This window comes from Chaetodon auriga, chromosome 3, assembly GCF_051107435.1.
Source record: "Chaetodon auriga isolate fChaAug3 chromosome 3, fChaAug3.hap1, whole genome shotgun sequence".
Classification (NCBI taxonomy): domain Eukaryota; kingdom Metazoa; phylum Chordata; class Actinopteri; order Chaetodontiformes; family Chaetodontidae; genus Chaetodon; species Chaetodon auriga.
Window position 1 is genome coordinate 18,725,689 of NC_135076.1, and position 11,967 is coordinate 18,737,655.

The 11,967-nt window shown below is 42.7% G+C and overlaps 1 protein-coding gene across 1 annotated transcript in view; it reads right to left on the reverse strand.

The window, feature by feature from the left end:
• xpr1a (xenotropic and polytropic retrovirus receptor 1a) overlaps positions 1 to 10,848 on the reverse strand; it is a 65,021-nt gene extending 54,173 nt beyond the window's left edge. Inside the window, exons 1-2 of the mRNA XM_076725961.1 lie at positions 10,442 to 10,848; positions 4,300 to 4,351 (exon numbers count right to left, since the gene is read on the reverse strand). Coding sequence (XP_076582076.1) covers positions 4,300 to 4,351; positions 10,442 to 10,510 — 121 coding nt within the window. The 5' untranslated portion in view covers positions 10,511 to 10,848. The remainder of the gene's footprint in view (positions 1 to 4,299; positions 4,352 to 10,441) is intronic.
• Positions 10,849 to 11,967: the final 1,119 nt, after the last annotated feature.

The window sequence follows — 11,967 nt, forward strand, 5'->3', positions numbered from 1 at the left end:
CCAGGATCTGTTTAAGCACATGAACTATCTGTATTTAAGTCACAGTCACTCAAATCCTTATCTCGTTCTTTGAAGGGATTGGTTATGAGTCATTAAATAAAAGCTTCATTTCAACACAATAAAACAGTACTGAAGACATCTGGTAAAAATATGGGAGGCTTCATAAGCTTGGTAGAGGACATGGTACACTAAGAGCCACTGCAAGCGTCAAATCTTCACACTGCTGCGTTTATACTGTTATTGATTTGACTGCATAAAACATGAAAAGCCCTGAAGGGATAACGCAACTGACAACCAAGCCACAAGACAGTCGTGGAAATAAAATGGACATTTACTGAAGAAGGAGCTTCACGATGTAAGATTTTTTTAAAACGTAACGTAACATGAGAAATCATCCATTCATTACAGGCTGTTTTTTTTCTGATTCATTCATCTCTGACATCCTGACCTTGTGATTCAGAGGAAAATCCGTTCTCTGGTCCCCTGAGCTGTAAGTCAATAACGTAACACCCCATCCTCCCCCTTGGACAGTGTGTGTGTGTGTGTGTGTGTGTGTGTGTGTGTGTGTGTGTGTGTTCATGGGACTATACACAGGAGCTCCACCCTTACTCCCAGCGTGAACCTAACCGTGCCATCGATGCCATCTTCCCATAGCTCCCGCTTACTCGAGCCCAGCACAGATACCATCGCAGTGATAGAGTGGTCATTGAGAGCAGCAGAATGGAGGACACAATGAAGGAGTGAATGAATGAGACAGCAAATGAATGACAAGCAGTGTCAATGACAAGCAAGTTCCTCCCCCCTGCAGAATTAGATATATAAATATATAAATAAAGGCATGTACAGCACGTCAACATTGCGGGAAATAGTGTGACGCATATACGCACACACATACTCCTGTTGAAGCTGGGTGTTTTATTATCCAGGGTCATTGTTCTCAGAGCTCTGCAATAATCAACACACTAATTGAATTACATTGTGGCATAACTCATTCTAATGGCTGGACCAGGGGGAACCAGAGATCCACCCAGCTGTTCTCTCCGTTGTCTTCGACTAGCTCACCACAATGCAGAGACAGGCATGTTTTAATTATAATTAACACGAGGAGCAATGGAGGGACAGAGGAAATGAGAACAAAGGATCTTAACAACAGCTGAAGGGTCATATGTGTCTTTGCATGTGTGTTTGCAACAAGCTCTCTTAAGTACTGTACATCCATGTTGTTGAAACTGGTTGATTTGACTAAAACAGCGCAGAAATGTTCTGTGTTATGTTCCCACAGAGGCCCTCTGGGGTGGAGGTGCTGACGGGTAATGTCTGTTTAAACAAAAGCCAAGGCGGCAGTGCAACGCGTAACACAGCGTGAGAGACAATTATGCTCTTATGGAAAGATCAAACCATGAAAATTGCACATATTTTTTTAATGTTGTTGCCCACGTGTAGTGACAGTCTCGCACTCTGACAGCGATACATATGCAGACAGAGGCCCAGACAGAGGCTTTGAAGTGCTGCCTGTTCAGTGCTGTGTGTATCCACTGCACAGCTCTATAAGGTACAGCAGGGTGTCCAGTGAGATAGCAGAGGGTGCGAGTGAGTAGTAATAACCCAGTTAACTGTCTCCCTCAGGCAAGGGAAACATCCTCTGAATACCAAAAATGCTGCTTCTTGTAATGAATGAGGCCGCAGATAGAGAGAGAGAGAGAGAGAGAGAGAGAGAGAGAGAGAGAGAGAGAGAGAGAGGCAGAGGCGGGTCACGCTCTTCAATCGAATCCTAATGATTAGTCTTGCACTGACATATTAAATACAATGTACTGTATTGCATGTACAGTAGTGACATAAAACTACTTTATTTCATTTGATGAAAAAACAATTCAGGCCCATTGACACATTAATTCCACTTGGTCACTAGTTTCCTAAGATGAAACAATTAATTCATTAATCAATTTAATGATCGACAGAAATTCTGATTCTGATCATTGATTAATGGAGGAAAAATGCAAAAACAATCCCTGCAGCTTCTCAGTTGTGAGGATGTGCTGCTTTCTATCCGTCTTGTGTGACTGTAAATTGAACATCTTTGTGTTTTGGTGAGTTGGACAAAACAGGTAACATGAAGCTACCACCTCAGACTTAATGAAACTGTGATTTGACTCAATTAACTGAGAAAATAATTGCTTAATAATTGATTCCTCAATAACGCAGCTCTACTGGTTTCCCTGCAACTTCTGCCTGCATTGTCCAGTTTGCTTATGACACATAAAACACAAAGGAAGACATAAAAAATAAACTAACAAGTGTTGAATATGGATTTTAACACTCAAATTTAAAATGAGTGTAAAAGTCAAAAACAAATTTGCTGTTTATTTGATTTTTTAAAGTGTGTGAGACAACAGGGAGGCTGCAGCTCAGGAGGTGAGGTCACTCACATCCAAGACAGTAAGACAGTGAGTCCAAAAAGGTCCTGATGCTCAGCACCAGCACACCAGCTCTACTGCCATCGGTGTGCAAGTGTTTGTGTGAATGAGAGGCAATTTATAAAGCGCTTACTCAGGTTATAAAATAAAAAAGTCAATTTTTCCAATATATTTCTGCCCTAGTTTGGATTCAATCAGATTTGACAGAGAGGGTCTAGTGGATGTGAAGAGAAAGTGCTGCAGTTGGATTTTATAACACCTGATAATCTTGTTTCTTTTATGAAAAGTCAACAAAACCTCAGCCACAGGAGAGAGCAGTGGACGGGGTTCAATAACGCTGTTTGTCCGCCTCTACCTCTGTTTTCATTACAGCCTCTCTCTCTTCCCCGTAAAAACAGTAAAAGGGACAGACAAACTGTCTGATACATTCAAAGATGTCTTCTCTCCTGCACAACAAATGCCAGTGCTGATACTCTTTTCTTTGCACTTGGCTGCTTTAGTGTTTTGGTAACATTCTGTACTGTGTCATAAAAAAAAAGTGAAAAGCACACAAATCAATTTGATTGAGTGAGGAATGTTGACACGTCACAACGATAGCAGAATAACGACACGGTACGCTTTTCTACAGATTGATCGATCCCGTCTCCATTCATAAGACACCCTCACCTATCTCGCGACAGGCTGACAGAGGCAGAGCAGTGACCCATGAGTACAGCTGAGACCTGAGACTGGAAATGATTTATCATTCACGTTGCGCTCGCCAAGCATTGCTAACAGCCACTGGAGACAGCAGTCAAAGGAGAGACGCAGCTCATGTGTTGTTCTATGGCAGTATTAAATGTACCATTCAGGGACGAGCAGTCCCACGCACACAAAGCCAATGAGCATTCATATATATTAACAAATCACATTTCATGGAATAATCTGCATCAAAAATACTGAGGGTCTCCTCTTACGCCCACAAAACTAAAGTCAACAAACGTCTGAAACTGATCTCTGTGCCTGAAGCTTGCAGGCTTACACACACGCAGACTGAGCTCTGGCAGCCACACACTCGGCGACTGTGTGTTACGTCTTTGTCGCTCATGTGCACAGTCGCATCGTACTCCACATCAAGACCGCTCGGCTGGAACGGCGCTCTGGGAGTCGCAGCTCAGTGAGGGGCATGTTGCACAACACAGAAAAATCTATCATTATACAGACACACACTTCCAGGATCCCACAGGCCGAGCTCCACGTCACCACATCGTAAAGTAAGTCTGAAGCCTGCAGCTAAAGAAAGTTGTTTACCTCCACAAACAGGTTACTAAAATAAAAACAAACTGCCCACGTTCTTTCCCTCATCACACATCACTTGCAGCCTAACGCCAAAGATTAATTATAGCCAGTGGCCTTCCTTATCTCTGCTGTGTTCAGTAGCAACACTCTGCACTGCAGGTCACTGAAGTCCAGCTCTGCTCTGCCACTTGTTTTAACCCAGTGTTCCTTCATCAGCACAGTTTAAAGAGTGCAAAACATCTATTCAACCACAGCACACAAAAACTTTTTCACTTAACCAAACTTTCAACTTCACTTCACAGCATGTTTTGCTTCACATGTGCCATTCATTACGTCATGCCGGTTAAAAAGATAAGCCAGTAAGGTAGAAGGTAATGATCTGGTAATTGGCCTTGGTCTGGTTGAGTCAGAGCCTCTGGGGTGAGTGGCAGCATGTTAGCGATGATTGCCACCTATTTTTAGCAGATGAAGGGCTGTTATTCTGGGGATGCCCAAACAGGCCGCGAGCAGGGGGCACTGGGTACAGAAGTGTGTGTCTGTGAGAGTGTGTGTGCGTCTGTCTGTCTGTCTGTCTGGGTTTGTTTATCCACACAGGGAGTCTCCTTACCTTCTATGGATGGGGCTTGGTCCTGGGCAGCATACAGCATATCCTTGAACGCCTGAGGAGGAAATGAAAAAAACAAAATCACTCTCTGCAAACACTGATCCAAGCAACACAAAATACTGTGTTTGTCAGGGTGTTAAAGTATATGTCAAGTCAGTAGAGTACAAAGAAACCACAAATACGGAGGATTAGTCTATAAGATGTATGTTGTAACTGTCGAGTAATTTAAAAGACAAAATCAGCTCGGCCAGTCCTACATTAGACCAAATGAAGAAAGTCTATTTACAATATAAACACAATGGTGTGAATTAGAGATTATTCTAGACCACAGGACACAATTGTTAGCACCATCTGCTTTACAGTAGCATTTAAACCATCCGAAGCCATTAACTAAACTCTTGTTCTCCATGTGGGAAGATTACAGCAACTGCCACACAGCTGTTAACATAACGAGCGAACTCTGGCACAGAGATTTCTAAAGCGTGTAATAGCTCAAAAAACTGAGGACATGTACTGAAGGCCCAACAAAGAATCTCCTCTTGCAGCCAGTTTGTGCTTTTATAATCTTTTGCTTGCATGAATGAGAGTGAGAGTTGCTCTTGTCCAGAGTAACCTAACTCCACGAGACTTCACAATAAACAGAAAGAAAATGAACAAGAACTGCAGAAAGACCAGGAGCGCTCACTCTCAAGAGCTCATGCCTCTTACAAAGTGTGTAATATTCTGCTGTAAAGCCTTGCAGAGTCAAGCACACATCCTCTCCTTACTTGTTTCATTACTTCAGTTTAAGTAAATCAAGTAACAGCACAGCAGCATCCTGATTCACCCAAGCAGAAGACACTAAAAAGGATAACACAAGCTGCTCGCAAACAACTTCTAAAACAATAAAGAGAACAAATTAAGAACAAGAAATGATTGTTGTCTGGAGTTTTAAAATGAACGATTATTTCTTTAATTACATCTTGTATTAAATTGTTCTTTGAGAGGTGTTGAGTTTGATAGAAAATGTTTTAGCAAAGTGTACGTCTGTCTAATTAAGAGAGCAGACTGGGGAGAGAGAGACAGAACGAGTGACAGATACGAAGCAGAGGGAGAGAGAGAGATAGCTGCAGTGGTTAAACGAGGTTGTGTCTCTGCAGTCAGATTGATCTTGAAGATAATGGACACTGGCAGATAATTGCATGCTGGCTCATCTGAACATATCAGTGGTAATCAGAGAAAAGACTGGAACCGTTTCTGCATAAAAATGTCTTTATGATTAAACTGCCCCAGAAAACAGAAAAAATAAACTTCAATAAGTTTTATTAAGTCATAAACCAAAAAGACAATGTTTCCATTTCAAGACTCACAACACTAAAATCTGCCTTTTTCCATTCAGCATCAACTCAAACTGTCAGCCAATAAAATCGGTCATCCAAATCTGACAACATGTACGTCTTATCCACTGATCACATCAAACTGCTCTCTGCTTCCTATATAAAACGCTGCTTTTGTAACATGGCATTGAGGGAGCAGTGTGAGTAATCCTGTGTGTGGGTGGAAGCCACTCAGAAACTGCTGTACATTAGCAGCAGCCGGAATTGTTGCTACTTAAGTTCCTCTGTGAAGCACATGCACAATGAGACTCCGACGCTGAGGTCTAATCCAAGAGGTGAACACTTCATCTGCATGTTGCGTTGCCTCTACCTTGTCTGACAAAGATCGCAGGAGACCAAACTGCGAACACACACCACTGGAACTGGGCCCGGTCCTGACTAATCTCTGGTGAGCAAAAAGGCCCCCTCCCTGACTAATAGGTGGGAAATAAGCATTCAGATTCAGACAGGGAGGCATTGCCATGGCGATGGCGGTGATAGGAAAGGGGGGCGGGATGGCTCTTTGGGGAGCTGGGATAAACCTGCAGGCTTGGCAGTAATCAGTGGTGAAACCTGTAGACAATAACTAAGCCAAGCCTAATGGGGCCATCAGTGCGAATGACCAAGCATTAACGTGAAGATGATTCATACTCACTACACCGAACATGCGTGTACACAAGTACCAGCCTTAAGCCGCCGTGTCCGACTGAGGCTTACACTGCAGAGTGTCCTGTCAATCGAATGTTGTCAATGGATCCTTTAATGGCTGTGACATGTTGAGTGGACACTAACTAAAGCATCTAAGTGCTGGATGGTGAAATCCTTCCTCTAACATGCTTGAGATTGTTATCCCCGGACTTGTGAAGATCACACAGCGTGCATCATTAGTCTGAAGAGATCTCTGGAAAACCAATGGTGGACCACTTGAATCCCTAGCTCTGTGTCTGAGTGGATCTCTGCATGGAGAAAGAGGAGTAGAGAGGATGGGAGGAGAGGATGGAGGGAAGGGAGGAGGGGTGCAGAGGGCAGGTCTGGTCGGGGACCAGATGTCCTCCCAGTGGGGGAGGAATGATGAGGTGAGGATGGAAGGAAGGAGGGAGGTACAGAGAGGGGGGTTTCTCAGCGGTTGCCATGCCATGCCTGTTGTATACACAACGTTCATATTGTTGAACATGCTCATAAATCACTGCAAAAAACACACAGACGACGTGAGCCACGTTGTGTATCATATGCACCATTTCCATCATGTCTGTCACAATGCAAAGCTCACTGCGCTGGTTGAGACGTTCGAACTGCGTCGCTTAGATTAATTAGAGGGAGACAAGGCTTCACCTTTGAACAAACAACAATCACTCACTGAAATCACACGGGCACCTGTTTTTCATCAACATAATATCACTTTGCTGGTTTGAATTGTAAATGCGAGTCTCCACATGCTCTCTCCTCCTCCTCCTCCTCCTCCTCCTCCTCCTCCTCCTCCTCATCTAAGCTTACACAAGTGATTAGACTGCAGAGGTAAATGCATAAGTGGCCTTGTTCTCTCATCCACCCACACACACATACACACACATACCCACACATACACACACACACACACACACACACACACACACACACACACACACACCTGCATCTCTATCTCTCACTCCTTCTATATAACTATAATGTTCTGTGCACATTAGTCATTCAATAGAAATCTGAATTCAACAGCTGCCATGTATAATTATTGCCTGTACACATGCTGGAATATAATAAAGTTTGCTGTTGCATAAAAAACCCTCAGGCATGAACAGACATCTTCATCAGTCAGACTTCATAAAAACAGCTTTTAAAATATTTTTGCACTCAGTATCTGTTACATTTAAAAGCAAACCCTCCATCAACCCACATCCCCTGCCCTTTGCAGAAGCCTCTTGAGTCAGCCGGACATGCACACCTCCATACCAAACAACTGTTTAGCATATAGGTTTATAACTACACTCCCACAGGATAAAGCGCACACCTAATTACTCTATCACTCAATCGCCTTGTCAATGCCTCTATGGTCGAATGAAGTGCCTTCCTAACTACAGCCTGGATTTGCTGGACGAGCCACTTTGCCGCATCCTCCTTATCTGCATAGAAACTGGCTGACCAATCTAAACAGACAGCGCACGCTTCTCCACACAATAGTCTGCTCTAAAAAAAGGAGGAGAGCGAAAAGTGGGCAGCAGGTTAATTAATCCAACTAGCACACAAAGACAAGAATATCACTTCAAACCACAGACAATTTGGACGTGGGCAGCTGTAATACTGCACACGCCACAGATAGAGCCAGTGTCACATCTTACTGCACAGACCATGGGTAATAATGATGTGTTGCTGGAATGATGTGTCAGTATGTCATTTAGTTGACAGACCGCTGTGGCCACTGCAACATATAATGCAGAATAAATATACGAGAGGCTGTTTGTCATGGCTGCCACAGCAGCATATCAAGGCTTTGCATTTTTCAGAATGACATTAAAATTGATTCTGTTTCATCTCAGTGACCCACTTCACCGAAGTCAACTGACTATACTCGTTGCACGTAATTTAATTTTTGTCCTTGGCTTGTTTCAGAAAGCATAAAAGCCTTGAATAAGATGTCCATCATCTGTAGGTGTCAGCTCTCTGGCTGATCTCTCCCTGTCCCGCCCACTCAGGTGGTGACGGTGTTTACAGAGGTCACACAGAGACTGAAGGCCGTCCCAGTAACACAAATACACACAAAAACATCCTTGCTGTAAACACTATATATAATTCAGATTTAAGGAAGAAAACAAACTGCATGGCCAAGGAACAGACCCTGTTGTTCTACATAATTCATCAACAGCAACGCATGTGCAACAATATGTTTGTATATTCTGGATTTTTGGGATGTTAAAAAAAAAGGGGGGGGGGGGGGGGGGGCTGCTCCATATGAATTATGTATGAAAGTTTGATTACAGATGAGTTCACACCAAATTTATTGCTTTGTTCTCAATTTAGGTCTCATGGAAATGAGAAGTCTCAATACAGACTGATAAAGTCAATCAATCTTTCTCGCTTACAGAAATCAATTAGTCCTGTAATAATGTATCTGAAAAGATTCTGCACGATTCCAGTGTAAAAAATGCAATTATCTCAATTAGCTTTTTCATTTTATTGCCTCTGTTGATAGTTATAGGTGTACACACACTGCGAAAATACTATAATATTGAAACTTTAATGATACCTCGAGATTATTTAACTGAAAAACAACACTAAACACAGATGACAGAGAAAATCTATCATCATCCATCTCAGGTCAGTGAGTGCCGAGCTGAAGACTGGAGGTGTAAAATGGCTGGTATGGCCACGCATCTGTCCCTGGGCTCACTGTGCGTCAGTCTGTGCATACAAAGACCACACATAGGCTGCTTATGTCTGTTAATAATCAATTCAAATGCAATCCTACAGCACAGTTGTCCTCTTTTCAGTGAGTACACATCATATTTGACATCTGACATTTTTTTCCACCTTAATTATGCCTCCTGAAGATGTTTTCATTGCACAATGACAGGCTGGACCAATCCAAATGTCCACTGTAGCACTTATCCAACTTAATAATAATATTCAGGGCATGTTTCCAAAATAAAAGCAGTGCAGTGAGCTTCTGTTGAGTCTGGGATGTAGGCTGCTGAGGTTGAAGAGAACAGGGTCTTTGTCTATAATTCATAGAGCTAAATGGAATGGAGCAGCCTGCCCTGTCACTACATGTCTGCACTACAGCTCTTAATGCACAGCCAGCAAAGCAAAGAAGTAGAGTGTGAAAATAAAATACTCCTCAAGTACTGTACACCCAACAAAGACCATGTGTGCACACAAAGGTCTCTTTAAATCCACAGACATCAGAATCCAGACAAAATACAGGGTTGGATGAACACCTGCAGGTTGATTCCAAGAGACAACCATTGCTGTTTGATGGTGCATAATATTAACTACAACATGGATTATTAGAAATATTATATACACATTTTTTTTTTCAAAACTCTGCTCAAAAACAAGGAATTGAAAGGAATAATGCCAGAAGAATATTTGCAGTTTTACAACAATGCATAATTGATGCCTGAGAGATTTCCCTTGTGCTCAGTTAGATTGTTGCGAATAATAAAAAATATAGGGATAATCCAGAGAAGATGAATTTCTGAGATGCAATCATCAAAGTAATTGACAACGAACAACACAATCATATGACTGAGGAGGCATGTGTAAAAAAAAAAAAAAGGAAAAAAGGAACAAACTCAAAAAAATGGAACAAAAAAATAATGTAATTGAAACCAACGATATTCACATCTGTTTTACAAAGAAAGGGCTAAATATAAACGTACAAAGCCACTAGAGAAATTAATTATTTAGAGAATATTCCGAAATATGTATACTATGTATTGTGAAAATAAATGATTATTTTGCTAATTATTCCAGTACAAAAGGCACTGTTATTGTTCAGTAAACTGTTCCTTTCTGTCTATTTTCACGTGCTGTGAACTCAGCAGTAATAAACCCTGAATGCTCCCTGTGGCTCTTAACACCCGCAGTCCATAAACAAAAGGACATCCTTATGTTTGCCGTCGTTTACTGCTCTCAAGAGAAGGCTGAAGAAATTACTAAAGCTTTCTAAAATTGTGCCATAGTTGATAATGAGCCTTATTTCCCACTTTCCCTATTAAAAAGGATGCATTTGCAGGAGTTTGGCGTGTGAACATATTCATAAGGCGTTTATTTCAAATACAAGGTAAATTTGACTTTACCTCATACTGAAGATATTGTTTCCTCCACTCCGGAGTGATGTGGGACGAAAGATGCTCCGCGAATTTCATTTTGCCGGAACAATTGTCCCCTCAAACCTCCGTTAAATCCGAGAGCGGCTGTCCCCTTAGCCCGTCGACGCGACTTTTGTTATTTCAGTCAACTTGCTGGCTCAACATGCGGTGCGTCAGCCCGGCGCACTCCGCTCCCTTTCACTCCACTTCTGGCTCGTCCCGGTCAGTGCACTCCGAGCAGATGCCGTCCCACATACTATTTCACGGGAGGGACGGCGATGGCAGCGGCCTCTCTTTAACAGGTGGTCGGACGGTAGTGTAGCGGAGCCGGTGAGAGTGGCTCAGTGACTTTGCTCCGTCCCTCCCCGGGCAGGTCTGGGGACATTGCGGTCCGCCATCGCATTGAGCCACAGCGACGTGGTTGCGTCAGCAGAGCGCGCAGGAGCACCGGGCGTTGTTGGGACCTCCTGTGAAAACTAGCCGGCGGTGCGGTCAGGGAACCCCTCACCTCCCACACAGATCATTCAGACCACAGACTCCCGTTTCTGAAGGTTGTTTTGTCTCGTGCCGCCGTCTGAGAAGCCCGTTGTTGCCACTAAAGCGTGTCTGCAATGAAAGAGAGGTTAAAGTCTTCAAAATAGAAATATATCATCGGTTTACATTCCGCGTTTTCTGTCCAACCAGCGAACGGTGCAAAGTCCATTCAAAGATCGTATAATGATTGCAAACGTACTTTTTGAAATCATGACGGACTGTCCTCATTTCTTTGTCTCTAGCATCTCTGATTAACAGTCCACTTCGAGTTACGGACAGACAGACTTTATTATTGCTTGTTTTTCTATATCCCTCTGGAATTGGGACAGCGCGTTAGGACAGGCTACTTACTTAGCTTCGTACAGAAACCTTAATTTGTACTCTGGAGACGCAGAGTTTTAAAAGAACAGGATAATAGGCTACCATGACTCATATGATACGACAAAGGGATCGCATTATGCAGTCCATACTCCAAAGTTCCCTAAAATTATGGCAAATGCAATTAAAAGTAATGAAAGTGAAATCACAGACATCCATGACAAGCTGGATGGGCTATTCTGTGTGTTTTGTATAAGAAAAACACACATATATAATATAGTTTGACTTTACCTCCAGAGAGTTTGGGATCAGTCGCTCAGCGCCTGTTGTGGAACAGGTGACAATTCGCCACTATGCCAACAGCAGCATCTGCTGGACACACTGTGCCAATGCGTGTACAGTTACCTCATGACAGGCGTCAACAAACATTGACAGGAGTCAGATATGCTAGTGGTTAATGTGCTAATTGCAGTAGAAGATATGAAACCGACCTGAAGATTGAAAACTGAAATTGGGCAAATTGGACAGAATAGTTATTAAACGAGAAGTTGACCTTAAACCGCGGAAATTTAAAGACCAAATTAACTTCACATGTCTTAGTGGGCTGTAGCTTGAGGCCATTATTAGAAAACAGTTAGCTAACGCTAGTAACGTTGAGCCAA